Here is a 27,188-nt window from a genome sequence, read left to right as displayed (position 1 = left end):
CCTGCCCAACAGACTCCCACAAGTCCCTAAAGAAAGTGCAGTGTGCAGGGGCTGTGTCCAGGAGAGACCTGGACTTGCTGGGCATCCTGGCGTCTGCTTTGGCTGCCGGAAGATGTCAGAACTGGGGCTTTAGTGGCCTTTTGCCAACTGATTCCAGTGTCCAGTATGGCAGGGACGCGGACCATACGGGGAGACACGCTGCGGTGATCTTAGAAGAGGAGCAGGGTGGGAGCCTTGGTCAGTGACGATCTAATATCCCCATCTCTGCTGTCACCCCACCCTGGAGGCCAAGTCAGCCTGCAATCCGTTTAGCTCAGACTCATTTTAAAGCAATTCACTATTTAACAAGTTACGAGCCCTGGCGCTCATGCAAGCAGCATGCGAATTGAATTATTTGGTCTAATCTTAAATTAATACAAACCAAATCCTTCAGCGAGGACAGTGATAGAAGCCATCCCAGGGCCTTCATCACTTTTGCGTGTGACAAAGGCAGGTCCCACGGAAGACCTGACTCCTTGCCGATGGCACCAGCGAGTAGCAGCCAGGCGGTGGCATGCTAAGGAGGAAGGTGCAAGGGCTTCGGGAGTCAGGCAAGGCTCCGTCAGGTCCCCAAGAAACTGTGTGACCTTGGGAAAGTCATTGAGCCTGTCTAGGTGTTGGACCCCCTTAAAGATGCCTCTGCAGTTAGAGGACCCCCATGTCACCCTCCACTTGTCCCACACAGGCTCTTCCTGAGGCACCATGGATCAGTCTCAGCTTCCAGGACACCTACTTTAGTTCTGTGTCTTGCTATATAGCTTCTGTAGTTAGGAGGGGTCTAGAAGGTACTAGGGGAATGCTGCTCTTTCAGGGGCAGCGTCTCCCTCATACATCAAATCTTCAGCAGGAAAAGACTGCCCTTGGCCCCACCGTGGAGTCTCTGTAGCTCTACTTGCTAGACACATGCACCTAGCTTGCGCCTCTGTCTGTGTGTAGCCATAGCTCCCTAGAGGCCTCAGGAGAACCCCACAGGCTCCTCCTGCCCCCACTGACATCCACAGAGTTAGGCTCGCTACCCAGGAGGGTCAAGTCCCTCCTTGGTGCTGTCATCCTGGATCTAGAAGCAAGAGACTCTCCTGCCTCTTGGGTCATAGATAGAATCAGGGGCCTCTCACCCTCTGCCACATAAAGACTGGCCAACTACAGCAGGAGAGGAGTAAGAATGAGACATGGACGTAGAGGGAGACCCACACTTGGTCCTTCAGTCCACAGAGTTGCCCACAGTCAACTGATTGCCCTGACTAGTAGGGAATGATAGGAACCATGGCATATTTGCTTCATACACAAGTTATCTGTTGCCACACTGGTCCTGGATCTTAATGAGGGCTTCCGTGGGACATTCTGAAAACCACAGGCTCCACCCTGAGATCCCATACGTGGGATTCAGATAAGAAACCCAGGAAGAACCTTGGCATCCTGCCTGTTCAGAGCCTGCTGCTCAAGAGGCCTCTGCCATTTACCCAGCCTGGTCTCTCCCACCAGTCACCTCCCGGGCCAACTCCTCTACACCTTTATCCCTTCCTCTCTAGTCACTTTACCGACCTTCAACATGAGAGGACTACGTCTCATTCACTCTGAGCATTTGGCCTTCATTTGGTGTTAATCGTTTACTGGGACTCACTCCCTGCCAGGAACCTAGAGATGGAGGAGGGTGGGGTTCCAGAAGAAAACAGTGAAAGTTCCCTGAGATCAGCTCCATTCTCCCTTCCTTGTACATCTGGGCCGGGTCAGCTGCCCTCCCGGGAAGGTGTGGCTGCCTCTCACCTGGGCACTCACCTCCCCCCTTATTTCAACAGGATTAAGCTGCTATCTTCTGGAGAGGTTCTCCTTTCCCTCCCGTGGTCTCTTCTCCCCCATCACCTCTACACCAAGGCACATTTTAAGCCCATTTGTCTTGGTCATGAATCCATCAGACACAGTGAGAGAATTAAACTAAACACACAGAGAATGTTTACTCTGAGTGCCAGTGAGGAGAGCAGAGGCCATTTCAGCAGCCACAGCCAGATCTCAGACCCTGGCAGGCAGCCTGGCTGCTGTGACCTCAGCAGGGATGTTCACAGAGGAGGTGCCCCCCCTTGGGAGAGGATTACAGATGAGATTTGTTGGCACATGCCCTGGTCTGAGGACACAGCAGGTATTATCCCTGCTTTAGAAACAGCTTTAAGGGCAACTTCTTCTGGGACAGGCTCTGGAAACCTTCACTGATTGATTCCTGCTGGCCTTTGAGGATGATGGACTCGGGCCTTCAAACATTTAGTTCCACAAGTCCTTGCTGTATATTGGTGCTTGGAATTCTGCCTTCAGAGGTCTTGGCCTCTTAGCAACTTTTCCTATTGCTTCAACAAAATGTCCAACAAAAGCAACTTAAGGAAGGATTGTTGCTCCATCGTTCCAGCAGATGCAATCTGCCGTGGTGGGGAAGTCGCATCCGCAGGAAGCAGAGACCGCTGAATGCTGGTGCCCAGCTGGCTTTCTCCTTTGTATTCAGTCTGGGACCTCAGCCCATGAGATGGTGCTGCCCACACTCAATTCAGGGTCTTCCCACCTGAATTAATCCAATCTAGAAGCTCCCTTACAGATATACCCAGAGGCTGGTTTCCATGGTGACTCTAAACTGCACCTTCACATTCAAGGTCAATCATAGTATTACGTGTCAGCATTGTGACCGAAGATCTGAACCTTTCATTTTTACTTCGTGTAAAGGATTCACATAGCCACCCATGGCTGGAGGCTGTCATGTTGCATAGTGCCTCTCTATGAAGACCTGGATGTTTCAGGAGGTGGTCAGGCTCTTCTCGGGCAGGTGCTAGAGGCTCTAGGAACCCTTGCTGATGGAGTGCTGCTGGCCTAGGAAAAGTAGACTCTCACCTTCAAATGTTTCGACTACCCATGCCCTTGCTCCTAACTCCCTGACTTTTCTAGATGTAAGGTGTGTTCTGTGTAGCAAAGCGTAGAATAACATGTGGCTCACGCTGTCCAGGAAAGGGAAGTCTACAGAAAACCTACATTTTGAGGATATGCGCCTCCGTGTCCACTGCCTCCCCATGACCCAGAGTCAGAAACAAGCCCTGTGCACCTCAGACCTGTTGCTCTGGTGAAGCGTCTGCTCTGGAGGCAGCCGGTCGGTCACTGCTGCTGGTCTCCACTGTTACTTCATCTTCCCTTTTTTATTAAAAAAAGAAAGCGCTTGTGTCACAGAAGCGATTCTGAGAACTGAAGAGGAGGTCCCATTGCCTGGCTGTGTTAGGAGGAAGCTGCTGGGCCTTGACCCCCATGGTGGCTCCTCTGTGTCAGTGTGTAGTCGCCTCCTCTCTCTCTGTCTCTGCGTGTGTCCGTGCCGCCCCCCCCCATTTGTTTTGTGATTAGTATACAAAGCAACAGGTTTCCTTCTAGTCTTTTCATGCATACTTAATCTGGCTGATCCCTGTCCTCACCTGCTTCTCTCCCTGATTTCCAGTCCATCCCGAATTTTACCTTCTAGCCCAAGTCTCCCTCCATTTCTGTATCACATGTGTTCTGTGATGCAGCCCCTCTCTTTTTTAATTTAATTTTATTTAATTAACTTTTTCATTTATTTTACATACCCACCACAGTTTCTCCTCCCTCCTCTCCTCCCATTCCCTCCCCCCACTTCCATCTACCCCATCCCCATCCACTCACCCTCCATTCAGAAAGGGGTGGGCCTCCCATGGGCTTGAACAAAGCATGGCTCATCAAGTTGAGGCATGACTGAGCTACTTTCCCTACAAAAGGGCTGGGCAGGGTAATCCAGCATGGGGAACAGATTCCTAAAAGCCAGCTAAGCACCAGGGATAGGTCCTGGTCTCACTGCTAGGAGCCTTACAAACAGACCAAGCTACACAACAGTCACACATATGCAGAGGGCCTCGGTCGATCCCATGCAGGCTCCCTAACTGTCAGTCCGGAGTCAGTGAGATCCTGTGAGCTCAGGTTAGCTCTCTCTGTGGGTTTCTCCGTCATGACCTTGACCCCTTGACAGCCCCTCTCTTAAAGCCTCTCATATTCTCCTCTTTCCAGTTTGCTGGACTCTGCCCATATTCAGATATAAATACAATTAATTACACAAAAATTCAACAGTGAGATCCTAATATGAGAGACAATGCAGTATTTGTCTCTCTGAATCTGGGTTTATGTACACAGAAGCAGAGAAGCCACAGTACACACTCTCACTTACACACATTCACACTCACATATACACCCACATCACACACAATCACACACATGCACTCACACACAACTACATACACACACACACACACACACACACACACACACACACACACACACACACCCCTCCACAGACCTGGATAGAGAGCTTCTATCCACATCCCAGCTCCTAAATGGAAAACTCCACCTGGGAAGGCCCAGGGGAAACCCTGTAGCCTGATCAAATCAGACCTGGAGTTTGTACAGCACAAATCACTACAGACGAAGCTGATTGCTTTTGGGGGGAGCGGGTGAAGGGATGGATTGATATACTGCCTTGTGAATGTTGCACAATTAATCCCCAATCCGCTCAGTGATGTCAGCATCACTTGGGCTGGAGCTCAGTGAAAGGGCTGGGAAATCCAGGTGAGGCTAGGTCATGGCAGGTGAGCTGAGGTGGGCAGGGCAGCAGTAGCACTTGGGAGGCAGAGGCAGGTGGATCTTTGTGAGTTTGAGGCCAGCCTGGTCTATGGAGCAAGATCCAGGAAAGGCGCAAAGCTACACAGAGAAACCCTATCTCAAAAAACAAACAAACAAACAAACAAACAAAGAAAAAACAAACAAAAAAGATTCCCAGTGGCCTTGGTCAGGAAGACAGACAGTAAGATAGTCATAGTAACTGACGGGGTGATGGAAGCCCACATCCTGGGGCTCCTGGCTTCTCCCCATTCAATGCCCATATTGTCAGGGTGCAGCCAAGGCTATGATTCCCTCTAAACCATATTCCTAACTTCAGATCTCTCTGCTGATGAGAGAAGAGCCAAGAGACCATGGTGGTGGTTAGAGGAACAGAGGAATGTATGAAAACAGTCTCGTGGTTTTGGGGGCTCCTCTTGTGTAAATGAATAAGCCCTGAGAGACATCCATTTTTCTTTTGAACTTCATTTTGCTTACCCAGTGATCTGGGTAGACGGGTTGTTGGCAATAGGGGCTAGGATGTCTGGAGAGGGTTTCCCTGCCTCTTCTTTTCCACTCTCATAAGATGGGTAGATCAGGTGCTTGGCAAATTCACAGCCCAAATGTGGGCTTCCAGAAGGCTAAGATCTACAGATAGGAAGGCACTGGAGAGGGACAGGATGCCAGAAGTCAGCCTTGTTCACTTCAAGTTTGGAGAGGAGTAAACAAAGAGAGGACACAGGCAGGAGCCGTCCATGTCTTCCTCCACTTGGCTCATGACGTGAGTCAAACAAAAACTGCCCATGAAAAGCTCTCTCCCATGAGAGAGAGAGAGAGATCACAGAAAGCCACAGGCAGCTGCTTATTTCATTGGTTACTAACACTTCCAGAAAAACTGTCCAAACAAGAATCAGCCTGGCCAGAAATGGGTGATTAAAAAAAAAAGCCCAATCACAAAACCAAAACAGCATCTTGAAAACCAGGAAAGTCAGGGAAGAATATTGCCTTCTTAATAATAAATACATTTTGTGGGCAAGAACTGCAAGGGAATCGTTTAAATTAATTTCCGCTTTGTTTGTTTGGTTTGTACAGGGCTTAAATCCCAGATGACAGAGATCTGTAAAAGTTCTAACATATTGGAAATCTGATTTTCTTGCAGCCTGAATCCCAGAGTCCAAAATGATTTCTCTTTCAACTGTGCTAATCAGACAGGCAGGGCTCAAATGGACTCTGAGTCAAGCCAAATTGTACTTGGTCTTCCTGGGGGTATAAAAGATGTCTGACAGACATGCCAAGGCAAAGCTGCTGGCCATTCCTCTCTGGAGTGCTGTTGGGGGCTGGGGGCTCTTGTGAGGGGAGATGGGGACAGTCTTCGGTGACCTGGGCAGCTCTGCCAACTCTTCTTCTCTCTCCGCTCCACCCTTTTTGGACTGTGTGCTTGACAAGCCGGGGAACTCTAAGGATGAAAAAAGGGAGGTTGGTCTAATCTGGAATTAGAGGACAACACCAAAGCCTGTAGTCCAGACTGGAGTGGACCCTATCACTAAGCATCCTGAGATGGCCCCTGCCAAGTTGGTGAGCTGTCTGTGGCTGGAAATCTTTCTCCCCCATGCAAATTCCCAGAGAATTTAACAGACAGACCACCTTAGGTCCCCTCCCATCTCCCCAGCAGGCTTACCCCTGAGAACCAAGCTCTGTATGCCGATCAGCTGCCCCCCACCCGGAAACGGGGGCTTCAGTGCAGTCCATCCACCAGTCAATCAGGCACCTGAGAACTGACCCTCCTCCCAGCTGACTCTGAACCTGAGTGACCCCACCCTCCATTCTCCAACCAAATCTATCTGCAATAAATACAAGAAGCAAGCAGGCACAGGAGCAAACCAACCCCTGCTCAAAAATAAAAGTGGGCTCCATGGCAGGTGGGGTCCCTGCATCTAGGGATGCACCTTGCTGCTGCTCAGCCTTGTTCCCATCAGCACTGGACTTATATGAACAAAAGATGCCTATCCTGGGGCAGTGTGGAGTGTGTGCGTGCGCGTGTGTGCGTGAGTGCATGCATGTGTTGCTTTAATCCACAAGGTAACCTTCAGTACTTGCTGAATACCCAAGTATCTCAGCCTAAGCTATTGCAACAGACATCGTGACCTCAAGCCCTGAATGCTGCCTAGCAGTTCTGAGTTCTCAGGTGCCTCTAGCCCTCCACAGGGTACAGTGCCTGCTGCCTATATTCCCACTGGCATGTCCCACAATCTGTCTTAGACCCTGTCCCTGGAGTCCAGCCTGTGCCTCAGTTTCCCCCGGCCTGCCGAAAGTGGCACGGCCCCTCTTGCTCCTTCTCTGTTGCACTGTCTGTCTCCTTCCTTCCTTCCCTCTTTCCAACTGAACTCTCGTTTTTCCTCTCTCCCTAGTGCTTGTACGGCTGCTATGTCCATTCCTCCATCATCCCCACTTTCCACCGGAGGTGCTACTGGCTCCTTCAGGTAGGTGGCTGGGACTGGATTCTTCTTGCGTCGCCGGTGCTTGGGAAGGGTCCGTGGAGGGTGTTGAGGGGGCATGGGACTCCTGCGTGTGACAGTGACTTTGGGCTGAGAGCCCTGGTGCATTTGACTAGTTTTCAGCAGTATTTACCAAGGCTGTTTGGTGACTGGTCTGATGTGAGGTTCCAGGAAGGAGAGAGAGAGAGCTTGTGGCTGGGGTACACCTTGTTCATCCAGGGAGAAACAGAGTAGATGCCTCAGGGTGCCAAGGCTTCCAGGGGGTGTCCTAGGTGCAGTGGATTGACTGGGGTGCCTGCTGGGGAAGAGCAGGTCTTGACTCCTTGGGGAGGAGCTCGGTGATTGATTTGTGATGCCTATCTTAAAGACAAAGGTGGTGTGGGAGCATCTGCCAGGCTTGTGGAGGGTAGCCTCTATCCATGGTGATGGCTAGACAGCCTGTCTGCAGTTATGGATAAACAGCTTATGTCTGTGGTGTAGCTAGGCAGACTCTGTCCATGGTGCTGGACAGACAGCCTCTGTCCATGGTGCTGGATAGACAGCCTCTGTGCGTGGTGTTGGTTGGACAGCCTCTGTCCGTGGTGCTGGATAGACAGCCTCTGTCCATGGTGTTGGCTGGGCAGCTTCTGTCCGTGGTGCTGGATAGACAGCCTCTGTCCATGGTGTAGCCTGGGCAGCCTCTGTTCGTGGTGCTGGATAGGCAGCTTATGTCCGTGGTGCTAGCACAGTAGATCTAAACAGAGGCTACCTAGCCTCTTACTACAAGCCCAGGGGAGTATGGTACTGTGAGGGGTGAGTGGCTGAGGATCTATTCAGTGGGACTTGACCTGTGTCTCTTACCAAGCTTCCCCTCTGCTATACACATTCTCTTTGTAGGACCCAACCCAGTAGGCCTGTCCCATTCCCCTTACACACAACTTTATCTCTACCACCTCTGTCCAGGAACCACTGCTGGGGAACTCATTGTTGGGGTCCCACTGTCTGTGTCCAGTCCTGTTCAAACTGTCAAGCACATGGGGTTTGGTGGCCCAGAGGACCTGAGGGTCCTGGTTGAAGGGAGACTGGAAGAGGGGAAGCGAGAGTCAAGCATCATCCCAATGTGTGCAGAAAGACAAGAGCCTCAAAGAGAACCAGGTACAGAGAGGCCGCTGTTTCCAGGGGAAATAGTCTGGGAGGTGTCCACAGGGCTTGGGACTGTCTGGATAGGGAGGCCAGGGCCCAGCCTTGCCAGAGCCCTACCACCCTAGTTCCCAGCTGTAGCCACCGGCCCTTCTGTTCCCCCTCAGTTCCCAAGATTGTCTGTGGCTCAGCACATTCCTTAGGGAATGGTGTCCTAGCTGACCGGAAGATGTGCTGATCTACAAAGCCGATGCATCCATTGTCGGTTGTCCTGTCTCTGTGTCCCTTGGAGGCTGGTGTAGGAGTGTCTGTTTTTCTAATTACTCAGCTGTGTCATTTTGAGGGTGTTTTACATGGTCATCGAGTGCTACTTTGTTTAGTAGAAATCGCCCTAAAGATACTAAGCCATCAGACGAGTTTTCTCACTAGCAAACTGGCAGCAGGGTGTGGGGCCTCTGCTTCGAGGGCATCGCTCCGGCCTGGCTAGAACATGATCATGGTTTCCTAGCTCAGGTGCTGGGTTCCAGAAACTCCATTTATTCCAAACATCCTGCAGCTTTTGGAAATTCCTTCCTAGACCTCCAGCCCCCGTCCCTGGCTGTGACTCTTTTCCTTTTGGTGTCTATGCCCCTGCATAGAATGCATCTTTGACATGCCTTCTGTGCCACACCAGGCTGGGACATCTAACAGATCAGCTCCCTGCTTGCTCACTTTCTGCCAACAGTCCTTAAGGGTGCCACCTTTGCTTAAAGATGGCTGCCTCCTCCATGCCTGCTCTATGCCTGCCTCCGCTGCCTCTGCTTGCCCCATTGCATTCTTGTGGTTTTTAAATCCCACTAGACTTCCTCTGCTAGAAGCAGATGCCTTTGGGCAACATGAGAGCTGTGCTCCCTTTTCCACAGCTGTGTTCCGGTGGCTCCCAGATAACCCTGCAGCAAGCAGGAAAGTCCTGTCCCCTGCCCACTCTCCCAACCTGCTTCTATGCCCTGTCCTCTGAGTGCTGAAGATACAGCTGGGGTGATTCACGTGCTTGTGTCTAGCTTGTCACACTCCAGCTGGCAGGAAGCTGAGCGACTCCCCACCCCCCACCTCATCCAAAGGCCAGTGTGGCAGGATCAACCTGGCTGCTCTGGGCATCTTCATTTCCCCATTCCATGCCAGGGAGAATTGTCACCCACCCCTCACCTCTGGGTCCTCAAATAGCTCTTCCTACCACCGTGTGATCAGGAGACAGAACAGGGTCTGCATCAGATCAAGGCACTGGGGGATCCCTGCAGTGGGGTGCCCAGGGTGAAGTCCCCACCCCAGCCAGGCTGAGGGACAAGAAATTAGGGAGCTAAAGCCAACGTAAGTAGTGCCAGTCATGCCCTGCCCACTCTGAACCAGGCATTCCGGCAGCAGCGGGTGCTGCTCAGGGTGGTTTGTTCTAGGGCTGGAACATCAGGACAATGACATCGTGCTCAGGTTTAATACTCTGGTGTCAAAGAAGATGCTGTGAGACACTGGCCCAGATGTCATTTGGCCCAGGTTTGTCTCCAATACCAAGTCCCATGAAAGAGGGTTGGTGGGCATGAAGGTGTCAGGGCGGTGCCCGGTGAGAGCAGTGCCAGGAAGCTGATGAGCACGATGGCATCCAGGCCCTGAGAAGGTACTGAAAAAGAGGACTGGGTCAGCCAGGAGCATACAGCCACCATCTGCTAAGTAACGTGCTGGAGCAAGACAGCCTTCTAGAGACGGTGGGACTTTCAGGAAGGGTACAGCGGGAGGCCTCTGGATAAAGGACTTCCTCAAGGAGTAACCCTACCACTGGCTATTGAGGCTTCAGCTCAGTAACTGGCTCCTGACCACAAGCCATGGCTCACTTCCATCCTCTGATGTCTTCCAGCAGAGGCCACCTCAAAGCCACTTAGCGAAACAGAGGCCTCTGCTCTACCCTCCGAGAAATCCACCGAGTTCTCTTTACCCACAGTGGAGCTCCCCAACAGAGGAACTCCCCACCTCTGTCTCCCTCAGTGCCAAGCACAGAACCTTGAGCAAGGCAGGGCAGGAGCCAACATGTCCTAAAGGCCATAGCCTAACTGAACAAATGCCCCCAATTGCAGCACCAAGCAAGCCGAAGGCCAATGGACAGAGTCAGGACTTTTGAGCCACGTGGACTTCTTCTGGGGGAGCTGCCTTCTGTCCATCTGTGTGTATCATATTCCCCATTCATCATTGCTAGTGAAGGTTCTACTATAATCCAGTCCAAGACACAAGCAAGCAAGCCCTGTATGCAGGGTGCTGAAGCCTGGTTTGTTCACAAGTACATCAGGTCATCAGCATGACCGACGGATGCCAGTGCTGTGGGAGACACTGGGCATCTCAGAGATGCTGCAAGATGGCAGTACTTGTGCCCAAGACAACATCCCAGGCTGCACTGTGGATCCAAATGGGCTGAACCCCACCCACTACTCCAACTGGCCAGACCCTGAGATTCCAGATAACCTGGAGAAGGTCACCTTGAAGGAACCCCAAACACTGCCTTTGCTCCACCTTCAGCCTCTGTGTCACAGTCAGCAGGACCCCAGGCTTAGTCACTGCATTTTTCTGGTGGGTCCCTGAGGTCCACAGAGACCAGGGCCAGCCTTAGAGTCACACACAAGTCGGGTATGGGGCAGAGCAGTGATCTGGCCTCTGCTCCCACTGCCTGACATGGTTCTGACTGTAGCTTCCAAGACTGAGCCTTGCTAGGGCCAGAAGCAGTGCCAAGGGATAAAACAGAGTTCAACAGGAAGGGTCTCCCCATCCAGGACCTCAAGCCTCAGGCTCCCTGGCCTCCATGATCCATCCCTTTGAGCACAGCTTTCTCTGAGAACGAGCCCCATTTCTGGCTGCGCTTCCCAGCAGACCGCTGGCTCCTTTGCAAACTATTTCTGCTTCTAATGAGTGTTTTTCTTTTTACCATTGTTCTCTGAAATGCTTAATGAATGTTTTCTGCACGTAAGGCGGGGGGTGACTCCACACGGCTGCGTGACTTCTCACTCCAGCCCATGGAGCAGAGGCCGTGAGGATCCTTCCTGGCTCAGCACAGCCCTGAAAAACAGAGGACTGTGTGAAGATGAGACCCTGGGGATCAGGGAAGAACACAGCACAGGGTGTGGGCTCCCAGTTCACCACAGAAGAGCTCACATTTCAACTCCAAGATCTAGAACCCAGTCCTGGGAAGAGCACTGCATTCTGAGTCCAGGGAGCTGGATTCTAGTCCTGTCTGGTCTACTCTGAGCACCAGCATCTATACCCGCAAAGCTGACCACCACTGGCCATTGTTTCCGGGCCAAGGAGTCAACCTTCACTACATGCTCCTTGTCACTAGGGAGAGGTACTTCAATCACTCAGCCACCAGGGGGCAGAATGAAGCAAGATGTCAAGGTCACCTATGGGCATCTTCTGTGCCTCTTCATGAGGTGTCATCATCACTCTTAGAGTACTGGTCATCTTACCCCAGACCATGAAAGTGGCCCCCAAATGGGAGGGCTACTGGGCCCTTCACTTTAACATGCTGCCTCCTGCCCATCCACCAGGCTCTGCCAACCCTAGCCTCAATAGTGAGTACAGGGGAGGCATCAGAGTATTGTTATGACAATATGCTAAAGGTAACTAACTACCTTATAAAGAAGAAAGGTGTTGTCTTAGTGTTTCTGTTGCTGTGAAGAGACACCATGACCACAGCACCTTTTATAAAGGAAAACAGTTTCAGAGGTTTAGTCCATTATAGTCAAAGCTACTGTGGGGAATTGGGGCCTGTAGCCTGGAGACTGAGAGAAGATTCTGTGTTCAAAGCCAGCCTGGGCAGCATAGCAATACCCCATCCCTACAAACAGAAACAGTGATACTTCCACGAAAGCTTCTCCGGGGCCACCCAGTAGCCACTATCATCATCATCATCATCATCATCATCATCATCATCATCATGTTAATAACCTCATTCATCACAGGCCTTGTGTTTTTGAGCATTTTATGGTCTTCATGAGGCTGGCACATTGTTATTGTCACCGTGTAGAAGTGAGTCTGGGAGTGAGTGCTTTGGGTACGTGCTGAAGGAGTCCTGAACTTGGTATGCTGGAGGCATGCTAGTCCCAAACCAGGCTTCAGCTCACCACAGGATCCTCCAGCTGAGGTGTCCCTGCTAAGAAAGAAGGACTTGGTCTGCAGGAAGGACCAGAGTCTGTGGGCCAAGGGTGCACCACAGGAGAGAGGGGAGACTGGTACCGTGATGCGGGGTGGACTGTGGGAAGAGCGAGGACCTCGGTGCTCTAAGCAGGATCTCCAGCAGGAAAGACTGTGGCCAGAGGGAGAGCGGCTCCATTCGGTTGCAAGACTGCAGTCCAGGGGTGACTAACTCACGCCGAAGCCACGTGGGTAGCCCACCCGGGAATCCCTCACCTGGGGAGCCAGGATAGACGCATTGCATGTGGCAGAGGGGAGGAGACAGGAAGAATGGCGTCGGCAGAGAGATCATCCCGAGACGCATTCCTATCCCAGCTTTATTCTAAAGAGCAGCTTTCCCAACTTCCTCCCTTGAATAACGTGATCAGGGGATTAGGTAGACACAGGAATTTACGGTGCTATGCAAAAGAAAAAAGAAAGTTCAATTCCATTAAGATTTCAGGACCCTGGCCAAGGCTGAGCAGTGGCGTGGATAGTATTTCCTCCTTCGATGTCTTCGCTTGATTGCGATTTACGATGCCAAGGCTGTGGCTGTACCCACCTAAAGCTTCCAGAAAATATGGCAGACTCCCAAAGCCAGCTATTATCCTCTCCGAGGAATGTCACTGGCATTTTCCAGATTCCCTCATCCCATCCTTCCCTCCAGGGACAGGAGAGAGGGGGACTGGCTCTTTCCACAGGTCCTGTTTCATGGGTAGTGCTCAGGTGGCCAGCCTCACCTTCACCTTGCAGATTTCAATTTGCCAAGGTTGCTGGTGTGGCCAGAGCCTGCCGAAGCCACGGGGCACTCTGCTACCACCTAATGGACAAGGAGGGTACTGGGTGTAAGACAGCCTGCTGGGATCTGGGCTTGGAACCAGCCAAGTTTGAATTCACCCCTACTCTTACCAGCCTGGGATTCTGACTGAGTGAATTGATTGTGGTGTGTGTGTGTGTGTGTGTGTGTGTGTGTGTTGTGCATGCGTGTGTGTACATGTGTGTGTGTGCGTGTGTGTGCGTGTGTGTGTGTACAGGCATTTAATTCTCACTATGAGAAAGAAGAAAGGTCAGATCCGCAAAGTCCCTGCTGTCATGTTTGGCGGGCTGTTGGAAGTCACCTTCCAATGAATACTGCTTTTACCCCGGCATACTGGGTGGGTAGGTTGTCAGGGGTGTCCCCTAAGAGACTGTCTCTCATGAGCGATCTTTAAGGTCTCTTGGATGTCACCATGTGATCCTAGGCCCCGGAGTCTGGCTTGTCCCACAGCCTTGGGCAAGGATTCCTCCTGTAGTCATATATGAGCTGGAGCCTCCGCACCCTGTCGGCTGTCTCCTGTTCTCCTTGCGGACCCAAGCCTCCTCCACACCACGTCCCGCTGTGACAGAAGCACAATGTCCCTTTCCTGGTGAGCAAATTCTCCTTTGTCCTTCAGCCCTGAAAGGACTGGGCTGCCCCAGTGAGCTGGAAGGCAGAGGCAGGATGAAGCTGCCAGGGCTGCGGTCCCTTGGAGATGGAATTATTAATTAGTCTTATTATCCGCAATGTGTCAGCCTCTTAATCCAGGGTCTGCAGAGGGGTTTGTGCCTCCACGGCGTGCGGTGTCGGCTTGGCTGAGCCATTGCTCTCACTGTAAAGCCTGAACAATGGGCTCTGCAGTTTGGTTACTATCTTTATCTATCAAGCCAAACAATTCCTGTCCCCCTCACAGAATACCCTTCAAAGGCGAGGAGAATGCCAAAGCGGCTTAATTTCCTGGCTAGATGGCTTATAATGCAGGCTTTGTCTAATTATCCTGCTCGTGTAATCTAAGCCGACATCCTGTCCGTAATATCCGAATCTTCTTTTGAGCTAAAGAGAAACTGTGCGACTCCGCTTCTCAAAGCACCAGACAAAAGTTAGCCTCGAGGAAACACTTACGGTGTTGCCTCTGAAGGAACTCACAGGACCAAGAGATAAAAATCTGGGGCATCCGTGACGTGCTCTGTGACATGCTCCACATGTGACTGTCAGCAGCTCGCTTAGGCATGCCCCCGCAGGTGACACTAGCCTCTGTGGGGTCGTTCTAGATCCGGCGTGAACAAGGAGTTCCCATGGTCTGCATCGCTGCTTCATTGCCCCTTAGTGTTAGTGGCTGTCAGGATGTGGAACTGAGCCATGCTACATGCTGCAGACTTGTGGCAGATGGTTTTATGCAGGAGTGCACAGATGTATACATGTATGCATGATATGCAGGTAATTGTAAGTATTCACGTGTATATACAGGTGTGTACAGGTATACATAATGTACCGGTGTATGTGCATACACAAATATTTATATGTGTGCTTAATCATACATATATACACATATGTTCACAGGTGTGTCTCAAGTAGGTACGTATGTGCAAATATGATCATTGGTATGCATAGGTATTCACATGCATACGCATATGATCATGGGCATTCATAGATGTGCATAGGTGTCCATGACTCTTCATGAGTATACACATATATTCATAAGTATATATGACCACAGTTGTGCACATGTGTGTTCACAGGTGTGCACAGACATTCACAGGTGTTCATGGCTATATACATGCATGGCTATATACACACATTCTGCATGGGTATACAAATACACACACACAGGATCACAGGTGGACATAGGTATGCACATGTATGCACATATGATGACCGATGTGCAAAGGTATACAAAAATATGCATAAGTACACATTTGTGATCATAGGTACACATATACATAAGCATGTACATGTATACATAGCTATGTATAGTTATACCCAGCATCTGTTCCTCTCACCCCACCCTCCTGCATCTTCTCTCCTCCTAGGCCCAGATTCCGTGGGGTCTGAAGTAGCGCTCCCCATCCAGCACATCCCGAGAACGGTCTGTGTGTTCTCCTTCCCAGACATGCTGGGGTTCCCCTGGGACGGGGTGTACTGGCACAGAGTGAAGGAAGCCAGAATGGCCACGTGATCCAGCCCAGGGTTGCCGCCCCAGGGTGGCCCCTGCTGTCCACTCTACCCTCACTCTGGTCCTCTTACCATGCTCACTTCCCTGTGTCTCACAGTGCCTTCCCTCAGCTGCAGAGGTGCCCGTCTCTCCGACTCACTGCCCACTCTGCCACCCCACCGTCTTTGACTGTTGGACTCTCCCCGGGTCTCCTCGGCCTCCCTCCACGCCGCCTCCTGGGCTCACCAGGCCTGGGTCCTCAGGGACCAGTTTTCATCTGATGAGTCCCACATTTGAACCTGGGCGTGGATGTGGAGGGTCTTGTGACCTGCAGGGCCCAGCAAGACTCCAGCTCCAACAAGATCTGCTGCCCCTCAGTGGCTCCAGCTCCTCTCCCCTCTCTTTCTCTTACCCCCTCCCCACTCAGAATTGTGTCCTCAGCCCAGATCCACCCCCATGCCCTCTTCCACTGCCCCAAGGCAAACCTCTGCTCTCCCCATGGTTAGGCAGGTGCTCTTCTTTGCAAGTGGCCCATCCCCCACCACACACTAGAGTGGCCCCTTAAGTTCCAGATTGGATCACCATCACTCCCTAAATCTCCTCTGCACCTAAAATTAGCCCTTACTGTGAAGTCTTGAGGGCCTGTGTCATGTACTTCTCAGCTTTCGCCACCTAGAGCCTCTACCTTGATGGTTTCTGTTGTTCCCCAGTAAAACCTAGCTCTTAGGTACCCCAGGGCCTTTGCACATACTCCTCTGGCTGGGTGGAAGATATCCTGAACCTTACCTGGTTGGTTAACATGAGGATCTTTGCTCAGCCATCAAGTGTTGGTCATAGTTTTTCTGGCATCCAGTCACTTCTGGGCAAGCCACTCTGTTCCCCTCCCCCAAACTTTTATGATGAAGTATTGATGGTGTTCTGGAAAGCCAAGAGGATTTCACAGGTGTCTAGACTCCACCACCATGGGCTGGCCCGCTCTGTCACTGTGTAGCTTCTCAATTTGCTTCCCTTTCACACATGCCAGAAGTCCCAAGCACAGTGGGCTTCTGCACAGTAGGCACCTGTGGTGGTGCCCTCAACCAAAGCGCGGGTGCCCTCAACCAAAGCCTGGGTGCCCTCAACCAAAGCCTGGGTGCCCTCAGCCAAAGCCTGGGTGCCCTCAACCAAAGCCTGGGTGCCCTCAGCCAAAGCCTGGGTGCCCTCAACCAAAGCGCAGGTGCCCTCAACCAAAGCCTGGGTGCCCTCAACCAAAGCCCGGGTGCCCTCAACCAAAGCGCAGGTGCCCTCAACCAAAGCCCGGGTGCCCTCAACCAAAGCGCAGGTGCCCTCAACCAAAGCCCGGGTGCCCTCAGCCAAAGCCCGGGTGCCCTCAACCAAAGCCCGGGTGCCCTCAACCAAAGCGCGGGTGCCCTCAACCAAAGCCCGGGTGCCCTCAACCAAAGCGCGGGTGCCCTCCACCAAAGCGCGGGTGCCCTCAACCAAAGCCCGGGTGCCCTCCACCAAAGCGCGGGTGCCCTCCACCAAAGCGCGGGTGCCCTCCACCAAAGCGCGGGTGCCCTCCACCAAAGCGCAGGTGCCCTCCACCAAAGTGCAGATGCCCTCAACCAAAGCGCGGGTGCCCTCCACCAAAGCGCAGGTGCCCTCAACCAAAGCGCGGGTGCCCTCAACCAAAGCCCGGGTGCCCTCAACCAAAGCGCGGGTGCCCTCCACCAAAGCGCAGGTGCCCTCAACCAAAGCCTGGGTGCCCTCAACCAAAGCGTGGGTGCCCTCAGCCAAAGCGCGGGTGCCCTCAACCAAAGCCCGGGTGCCCTCAACCAAAGCCCGGGTGCCCTCAGCCAAAGCCCGGGTGCCCTCAGCCAAAGCCCGGGTGCCCTCAGCCAAAGCCTGGGTGCCCTCAGCCAAAGCCTGGGTGCCCTCAACCAAAGCCTGGGTGCCCTCAACCAAAGCCCGGGTGCCCTCAACCAAAGCCTGGGTGCCCTCAACCAAAGCCCAGGTGCCCTCAACCAAAGCGCAGGTGCCCTCAACCAAAGTGTGGGGTTCATGTCTGTTGTGTCTGAAACCAAGTTTCCACCGTGAGCCAACTGAGTGCCACCTACCAAGTGTGTAAGTTGTCACAGCCCAGGGCCATCAAGACCAGAAGCAGGCCGGTGCTTCACCCGGGTCCCCTGGCCCACCTCCCAAAGATCAGCACCCGTCTAACATTTCCCACCAGACTTGACTTCTGTTCTGGACCTTTAACTGGGTAGAATTGTTACTAGGTAACTCAGTGTTCCCTTTCATAGGGTTTGAGTCTCATTAATAAAATAATTTAGAAACAGACTCAGAAGGAAGCTCAAGGATCATTTTACTAGAGCTTGGGAGAAAAATGTCAGGACAGGCAAGCTGTAAATCTTGGCAGTCATGACTTTAGAAAAGGAGTCAAAATATCCAGAGGTCAGTGGAAAGGGGCAGTTCATTAAGACAGAGTAAAGGGCTCCCAAGGTAAGACTGGGCAGTGGGTCCAAAAAGTACCTGACCAAGGCTATGACCCTTGGTAAGACATTTACTTTTGCAGAGCATCCACTCCATTTTATGATCCTGGCTTTTCCTGAGCATGCTCTGTTCACCAGAAGCAGCCCAGGTGAGGAAGGATTTCCAGTCTCTCTCTGTAAACTGGCTCCTTGGCATATGTTAATCTTCCAGTCTCAACTCTACAGTCGCAAAATCCTGCACACTCCTGTGCCAGGCTCTGTCACTCAGCATGACATTTGCCATCCTTCCAGAGGGGAAGGCCCCACCCAGAAGGAAGACTGGGCAGGGGTGGGGGTTGATGTTCCCTGGGGCTCCTCCCAGATAACTCCCACTGCTGGGTCTGCAGGAACCTGGGTCAGGACATGTGACCTAAAAGAGGAATCTCATCCCATGTCTCTCCTCCCTGCCTGCAACCCTTTCCCCTCCTGAGGAGAAGGTACAATTCTGAGATGTGGTTTGAAGTGGCCTTAGATGAACTTGACTAAGGTCTCTAGGAGTCTCTGGGGTGCCCTGGAGACTTACCTTCTCAAGGCAGAAATCTCTATGAGGTGAGCTGGGAGGGTTGAGAGGAGACCCAGGATAAAAATATTTGCTGATCCTGACTTCCTAGCAGATTGCCTGAGTTCTAACAGTGTCAGTTGGAAAGAAATGAGCTAATACTGAGCCCCTTTCTGCTGGGAGAGGTGTGGCTCTGGGGCTCAGCTGTGGGCTGTCCCCAGCTCTGAGCCCCAAGATTAACAGTTCCAGGAACACCAAGTTCTGTCCTGGGTGTCTATAAGCTGTGTGTGTGCTCTATCTCAAACTGCAGCCCCAAGCCCAGGCCAGCCATCAGGACACATTCAATAACTCGAAAGGGCTTCAGAATTTCAAGTCAGGAGACTGAGTCAGCCCCATGGAGTCCCCATGGACACAGCAGCCTGGCTAGAGGGTGGGAGGCTGGAAGGAACTTTGGCTTAGCTGTGGGAGCTGTACCTACATCCCTACTCCCCGGCTGCCAGAGGACTCAGTCTCTCCAATTCTAAAGTCCCACTTCTCTGAAGGCTGATGAGAGCCTGCATCTTGCTGGATGTGACCCTGGACCGGAAGAGAGAGACCATACCTCTCTACTGTCTCTTGGTGAATTTAGGACATCCTGCCTGTACAGAAGCCAGAGGACAGAGCCTGGAGCCAGCAGCCCTGCCTGAGAGCTACTTCTAGACTGGGTTTTACCCTGCCCTGGGTCCTGCATACTCAAAGTATCACCTGACCCTACTCCAAGGGGAGAAGAGGACCTAGCTGTCACTCCATTCCTGACCCTTGGGTACAAGGCAAAGGAGCCCTGTCTCGCTCCTCTGAAGTCTAACTCTGCCCTTCACAGGTAGTAATTGCTCCCAAGTGCTGACTGACAAGTCACAGACCCCAGCATTCACTGTGGCTCTAAGTAAGCAAAAGAGATAAAACAGCTGCCTACAGACTGCAGTCTGTTCCAGGCTTGTATCAACTCACCCAGGGGACAGTACCAGGTCCATTTGGCCCCAGAGCACCCCAGCTGACTCTAGGAGCAGGTCAGGGCCCTAGCCAGCACCTTCTAAGAAGCCAAGATTGTGAAAACTGTTCTCTGGCTGCTGTCCACATGGCCAGCACCCACCTGTCTCTTGGTATCTCACACTGAATCAGCCTCAGTGCATCCACGAGGCAGCTGCAGGGTGCCACTTGTAACAGCATCCCCACAGCAGCTGCCTCTCAGGACATGCCATAGCCGTCACTGTCACTGGTCCACGAGGAGGGGAAGGTGGCCATACCCAAACCTCTGACGAGACATGAGTCCCATGTGCTGCCACTGTTCCGGGCTCTGTGACACCCTACCACTCCCTGCTCCCTAGAAGCAGCTGCTTTCGTTATGGAGAGGGTGTTACCCAGCACTTCTTCTACCAAAGCCATCACACTGAAAATTAAATAGTGCAACAGCCTAGAGTCAAGGCTGCAGCAGAGGGAAAGGCCAGCCCCCTTGGACAGACTCTTTGTTATCACGGTTGTTTACAGGACCCACAACTGCTGGGATCCTGTGACACTCTGGACATCACATGGAGTTGCCACACTGAGTCAAAGCCACAGCCTTCAATCCAAGCTACACATACACACACCAGGCCAGGCAGGTGGCCCCTTTATACCTGGGGAGGTTTCGGCAATGTTGACAGTACCCTTCAGAAACTAGCTGCCAGCCCCTTGTTTTGCAGAGGGAAACTGTTACCCAGTGAGGTCCCCACTTCGCTGGGAATGCCCGGTGGCTTGGCAGAGGAGCTGGGCTGCAACCCTGCTTTCTAAATGCTAAGCCAGGCGTCTTTCTGGGATGCCCCTCTACACACAGACTGTGTATGAGCCACAGCATTTTTAACATTCCGGGCTGGCTTCCCAGGACGCCCCAGCATGCAACTCAGCCGCCAGCCGCTGGTGTCTGATCAGAGAATGCAAGCTCACAACATTAGCCCGAGTCGAGCTTAATTAGATAAAGGATCATTCTGCTGCCAGCAACATATCGTGCTTTCCAGAAAGGATGCTTGAGTTCAGCTGCTGCTTGGGATGAAGGCAGCCTCTTTTCAGAAGATAGGCACCTGCTCTTCTGCTGGTGAGGCAGACGAAAGAGGCAGATTTTGTCCTGTAGAGCAGGGGTTATGCTGACAAATGGCCAGCTACCACATCTCTAGGAGAAAGCAAAGATAGTTTGGGGGTTCCTAATTTCCATGCTGCTGACTCGGGGCTTCCAGTGGGGTACCCAGTTTGTGGCATTCCCCAGACCTCAGCAGGCAGCTCCTGAAAGCCAGAAGACCAGCTTTCTATCATGGCAGACCGGCTCCAGCATACCACAATGTCATCCCAGACTAGAGGAGACTCATGTTATGTCCAATGTCTAAGGACTTGTTTGAGCCTCTCTGCCCCTTGCTTGTGACCGATGACACTTGTACCTCCGGAAACAAAAGGCAGAATCTGTCTTGAGTCTCCATGGGAATGAGTAACCCAACACCATGCAGAGATCTGAGATCTTGGAGTTGGGGATCTGAGTCCCCTTATCCTACTGGGCTCGTTGTCCTTAGACCTAAGGACTTGGCTTTGACTCCCAGGGTGATGCCAGGCCCCTGCCCTTCACCTCCAGCCTCCCGTCCCCTCTTCCCCATGCCTTGAATGACCACAGTTGGCCTTCATCAGAGGTCATGGCAATGCCATCGTGGGGCTCACTGAGCCTAGTCTTCCCTCCCCGGGTGGTTCCCACCCCACTGCTACCCCCAACCCCCACACACACTGAGAGAAGGAGCTGAGGCAGAGTCCCACCTCCCTGCTGGCCTTCCCAGCATGCCCAAGCACAACCCTACCCCTCTTTCTTTGGAAAAGTAGCTTAATTTCTTCATACCCTGGTTTCTCTGGCTGGTCAGTAGAGATGCTAACAGTGTTGTTGTGAAGGGAAAAGCCCTAACATACAAAGTACTTAGCACGACTGTGGTGTAGAGTTAGTGTTCAAAACCTAGATGCTCAGGATAGCAGTGTTGCATATAAACACACATGCATCACATAATACATGTATCACACATGTGCTTGTACTACGTGTATAAATATGTTCAGGATACACATGCACATGGATACACACAAGTATACTGACATGCACACATACATTGCACATATGTAGCATTTTACATGTGTATACATTACATGTACACAAAGCACACATGTGTACCCATGCATGTACAATATACCTGTGTGTGCATATGTTTCACATGTACACACATAGCGTATACATACGTGCACATGGTCTGTTACTCCCAGCACCATGGGAATACTGACAGCAGAAGGGCACACCTTGCCATGTCATGGCCACGTGAGCGCCTCTCCTGGAACAATCATCTCCTCAAGATCACGGTCCGGTGTCTTCTCTGGGGAATTCCGTTTTCTCTTGAGTGACACTCAGGACCCATCTCTCTCAGAAACCAGCCGAAAGGGTGTGTGCACATGGAGGCTTGCAGCCTTCCCCAACCCCCTCCCTCCCGGTGCAGATGGCCCCATCCTGCCAATTCTGCACCATTCCCTGACATTCTCATACAAGCTGACAACGTCCCACCCACTTCTCCAGGGAAGATAGACAGACTGACGCGAGCAAGCCTCTATGCGAGCAATGGGCTCTTGCTGCTGCTTAAGGAACCTGAATTAGAAGTCAGCAAATTTCCCAGAGGCTCATGGGACAGGACCTCCTCACTGACACAGACCCGGAATGGGAGAGGCTGGAGATTTGGGGAAGACAAAGCAAGAGTGGGTTCTGAGGCCCAGAAGATAAGGACAGCTTCGATCCAGGCAGTGGCCCCCTGGGGCATGCCATGACTGAGAAAAAGTTGGGATGACATGGCCTCTGAATCCCCCATACGGGCCCCTGAGTAGAAGGAAGGACTGGCACCAGCTGGCCTCTGCTGTCCAGCAGATAGGTGACTTTCAGTGGCTTCAGGCGAGCATATGGATCCCAGCAGAATTGCACATGCTTTGATCCCAGTTCCCCAGCCAGGCTCTTTATGCATCCTGCAAGCAAAGCTGTCCGCAGCACCGCTCCGCTCAGGTGGCTGTGGTCTCCTACAAGAGACTTGGGTGTCCTGGCTAATGTCTCAGAGTGTTGTCAGAATAAATAGCTGATCTTCTCAAACCCAGAATCAGGCTGTCCCCATGTCACATAGCTGCTAAGTGTCTTTTGCTATGCCCCTGGCTTCCTGCGGATCTGCCTGGGAACAAGGCACTTGGCCCTCCGTGAAGGCCAAACTGTAATTGCTGGGAGTGATACCCAGTGCCGCTCCTCCACTCCATGAGTGGTCGAGGGCGCCTGGGGCACTGAGAAACACTCTGTTCCCTGTCAGGGTCTTTCAATCTGGTTGGAGGGCTGTGACTACCTCCTTTAACCTTGGTGACAGATCTTCAGACGTGGCCTCAGTTGTTGAAGGTGATGGATAGTCCTGCCCCCATGCCAGGTAGATATTTTTTCCCAGGAGCGATATGGACAGAACCCCCAAACGGATTAAAACATCAGGACCAGGTAGCCACTGTGTTCTTCTTTGTGGCTGCATCTCTTGACCTGGCTGAGAGAGAGCCCCTTGACCCAGTTCCGTTCTACAAATTCACGCTCGGATCTGTCTGCAAAAATCATCTCTCCAGACCTTTCCTGTTTGGTTTTGTTTAGGGTTTTTGTTTGCAAATGACATAATGAAAATTATTTCCAGTTTATTTCCAAAATGAAAGGAGACCTTTGCCCAAGTCCCACCTAGGCATCTGTGGTCTTCTAGCACTGACCCAGCACTGTGCCCTGCAGGGCACCCTCATGCCCCTGCTTACTCTGCCTTTGCCTTTCCCCTTCCTGCTTTGAATCACCATCCAAGCCAAACTTTCTGATGTGAAGGCCACGAGCAAGCCCTCACCCTGGCCTGCTATGTCCACAGACAGCCGAAACCCCAGGGAGAACACTGGTCCCCACAGTTCCTGGGAAAGAACCCTCAGCCTCCAGCTTGGGTTCGGACTGGACACAGGGGGAAATGGTTCCAGAATGTTCTGTCTGTACCACCCAGTGTTCATTTGTGTCATAGAGGACCGGTTTTGCTCTGTTGTGGTCATTAGTTAATGAATCTGAGCGGGGGTCGGGGAGGGAGAGTGCTAAATAATTACAAGCCCTTCTGCAGATTTTTTTTCCTACTGACTAAGGTTAAAATGAATAGTGTTGATCTGCTGCCCAGGCAGTAGGCTTGTTAAAGGAAATGGTATTTAAAATGATTTTTGAGCCAAAGCAATTTGGCTGCTCCAAGGCATCCTTTATCTTTTGCTTTCAAGAGGATAATAATGTTTAAAAACGAAGTCACTCATACAGTTTCCTGTCGGGAAGCCAGGCTGTGATGGGCACCTCCTCCTCGGGTTTGTTTACTTGATCCATGATGGGAAATGCCAGTCTAATGGGCCCCTCTGCTGAGCCATTGGTACACCCGGCGCACAAAGTGCTGGGCTGAACTGTGTCCAGCCTGCGCCCAAAGCCTCAGTGGCCACACTGTGAATGTCAGAACTGAATAGGACACTCAGGGCAATATCCATTTCCAGGGTTGAGAAGTCAGGGAGCCACGTAGGGTGGGAGAGGCTTCCATTTGGCTAAGGGGGGTGTGCCTCCCACAGAGAACTCGATGGGGCACTCGGTTGGGATGGTAAGCAAGCCCTCCAGAGCAGGCACATTCCTTGTCACTGCTTTTAACCCCACCTTACTCAAGGCAGGGACGCAGGCATGCCCTGTGAGCGGACTGAAGCAGCCCCACCCCCTCACCGGCCTGCAACTTCCCTGGCTGGAGGAAAGTACTATGCATCCCCCCTAAGGTCTCCTGAAGGTTTGTTCTTCCTGGTTGTGGCCCTGCAGGGCTTATGGGGTGTGCAAAGACTGAGAGGAGCTGGCCCCAGCCTTATGCACTCCCAGAATGCCCTGCGCAGATATCCAATGGCACCCAATGAGCAACAAGCAACATCCATCCTTTTGCTTCCCTCTCCTCTTTGCAGAAGCTGGAAAAGCAGCACTGGGGGTCGGGGGAGACAGGGACAGAACTTTTCATGGCGGTAGAAGGGAGATACAGTATCTCCTCTTGCATTAGGACACATGAGCACACGTGCACACACGCACATGCACTGACTCAGACATGCAAGATCAATGGCAGCTACCCCACCACACTGCACACATGCATACACACACACACACACACACACACACACACACACACACACACACACACACACACACTACCCCGGTGCCGACCACAGTTGTTCCTGGTGTTCAGCCACAGACCCCATGCACTTTGGACTCATTTCTGAACTCGTAGCACTTGGGAGTAGTGTTTCCCTCCCCCAGGAAACTCATGTGGAAAGATGAGGGCACTGCCCTGAGAACACAGGAGACTCTCTCTGGGCTTCCTTCCGATAGTACCCTGGCCACGTATCCCTTGGACTTCTCCGTGACAAGCCACAGGAGGAAGAGTGAGCGACTATACAATGGGGACATAGGAGAGACTGGGGTTCTTAGTGAGTGTGCCTTTCACCCGGATTTGGGATCACACTTGGCACCTCATGGAGATTATGGCCTCCTTCTGTTCTCTCAGGTTGACCCCGTTGGTGCCATCCCAGGGAGGGCTGCCAGCCTGAGCTGAGCCGGGGGAGGGGGTTGCCAAGGACCACTACACCCCGATATGCTTTGAACACTCAGGTACACCTGGCTCATTTTGCCTTTGATTGGAGAGGTGGGCTTCTGGGTTTTCCTTTCAGGAGGCATAGACCTAATGGACTGTGACTCTTCTCTCTCTCTCTCTCTCTCTCTCTCTCTCTCTCTCTCTCTCTCTCTCTCTCAGAAAAGGCATCCTTTTGACAAAGCAACTCAGAATTTCTGTTTGCTCAAGGCAGGGGGTGGGGGTGGAGGGGGAGCCCCTGCTTGTTGTTCAGGATCTAGATTTTCCTGAGAGATTAGTGTGCTTGCCTGCCAAGAAGTTAGCTAAAGGAAACACATTTGCTATAGATCAGAAATATTTATCCTCTTCTGGGCAGGAGATCCGAGAGAGCTGATCTGAACGTACTGCTCCTGGAAACATGAGCGGATGCAGGCGCTCCAGCTGCAGTTGTACAGGGGAGGGGGGCGAGGAAGAGGGGGCAGAGGAGGCAGGGCAGGGGAGGGGGGGTCTCAGGGAATCCCTGAGGAGGAGAAGCCATGGTGGGTGTCCAGCCGTGGTACCACGGTCTATGGGATGTGAAGGTCAACGGGACCAAACGAAAGCCAGAGGCGGGACCTGGAGAGAAGCTCTCCAGCTACAAATCAGTATGGAAGTGTGTGGGCGGCTTGCCCAGTGAGCTGACTCATCCTGAAGCAGGGCCTGTTCTTCCCTGCCATATACGCCCTGGGATTGTGAGCCATCTAGTCAAGTCCCCGTCTAGGGGTGAGTCAGACCAACCCTAACCCTACTAACAGACAGGAGAGAAAGGCCCCGGCCTCCAGCCAGCTCCGTACTGCATGGCCATCCCACCTCCCTCAAACCTTCGCTCAAACTTAGTGGATGTTTTGTGGCTGCTGCAATAGAGTGAGAGGCTCAAACTCATCAATGACTGAAAAACTTAACAATTATGTCTGCCCCGCTGACAGCCAGGACGTGAGCTGGCTGGGCAAGCTGCTCCTTAGCTGTCTTCCTGGTTGACGGCCAGTCATCCCTGCTTTATCTGGGTTCACCGGTTCTTGCAGTTGGGTCCCTCTTCTGGGTTCTATTGGTGGTCAAATTTTTGTGGGTGGTGTGGAGCAGGAAGCAGTGCATTCCTTGTGATGTCAGAGCCTGTTGTGAAATCATGTCTTTAGGGCCCCATTTTCCATTCATAAAAACACCTTGCTGTTAACCACCAGCCAGCATCCACCCTCCTGGGCATGACAAGGAACAGGCACCACCTACAGCGCCTGGGTCTGAGGCTTACCATCACTTGGTCTAGCCTTTCATTCCTTGGCCTGGAGAGTGTTATACGTCCTGGTGAGAGCCATGTGCTGACTTCTTTGGCTCCTTCCGGATCAGAAGCCCGGGCAGGTGCAAAATGACATCACCATCCAGGATCTGCCTGTCAGAGGGGTCCCTGTTTGTGTAGATTTGGTTACCAGCAAGCCTGTGCGCTTTCACCTGGAGAGCCCTAGACCTTGTTTAAGCAGAATCAGTCTTGAAGCTCTCAGGGGTGGATAGCCAGTCCTGGACAGACTGTAGAGTCTAGGAATTTATAGATAGGCCGTGCTGCACTCATCTATTTCTGTCTTGTTCAGCAGACTTCCTGGCTGTAATTCCATCTCAGGTGCATGAAAGCCCCTTTCTCTACCTCAGACCTGTGAACCACCTTTTCTCTGGTGCCTGCAAAAAGCTTTCTGAGTGTTGAGGGGGGGCTCCCGGCAGACTTGGCCACCTGCACATGAAGAGACGGCCAGAGCAAAGTGACTAGCCTCTCCTAGGGTGTCAGCCGGAGGTTACCCACACACAAGTACAGGCTGCCTGGGATGTCATTGTACTTGAAAACCAGCTCTCGTGGTGAAGGCCCAGCAGGAGAAGATTATGAGCCCATGCTGGGCTTTCTGTAGACCAGGCTGTGTGGGACCAGGAGCTCATGACTCCCTAGGGTGAAGGGCTCTTCAGGGAGAATTCTGTGTCTAATTGAAGTGTGCAGCAGTGAACATGTAGTCTGAAGAACATGGAAAGGAGGCAGAGGCAGGGGCAGGTCCCTATGCTCCACG

General features: G+C 52.3%; 1 protein-coding gene across 12 annotated transcripts in view; it reads left to right on the top strand.

Moving 5' to 3' along the window:
• Camta1 (calmodulin binding transcription activator 1) overlaps nt 1–27,188 on the top strand; it is an 862,623-nt gene that overhangs the window by 618,265 nt on the left and 217,170 nt on the right. For 10 of the 12 annotated variants that reach the window (XM_076565702.1, XM_076565703.1, XM_076565700.1 and 7 more), the window contains one exon: nt 7,071–7,142. The exons of the other annotated variants lie outside the window; for them this stretch is intronic. In XM_076565702.1, coding sequence (XP_076421817.1) covers nt 7,071–7,142 — 72 coding nt within the window. The remainder of the gene's footprint in view (nt 1–7,070; nt 7,143–27,188) is intronic. 12 annotated transcript variants of the gene reach the window in all.

The sequence above is a fragment of the Peromyscus maniculatus genome, chromosome 2 (genome assembly GCF_049852395.1).
Source record: "Peromyscus maniculatus bairdii isolate BWxNUB_F1_BW_parent chromosome 2, HU_Pman_BW_mat_3.1, whole genome shotgun sequence".
Taxonomy (NCBI): Eukaryota; Metazoa; Chordata; class Mammalia; order Rodentia; family Cricetidae; genus Peromyscus; species Peromyscus maniculatus.
The sequence above is the reverse complement of the archived record's forward strand: the minus strand, read 5'-3'. Positions and strand labels throughout refer to the sequence as shown.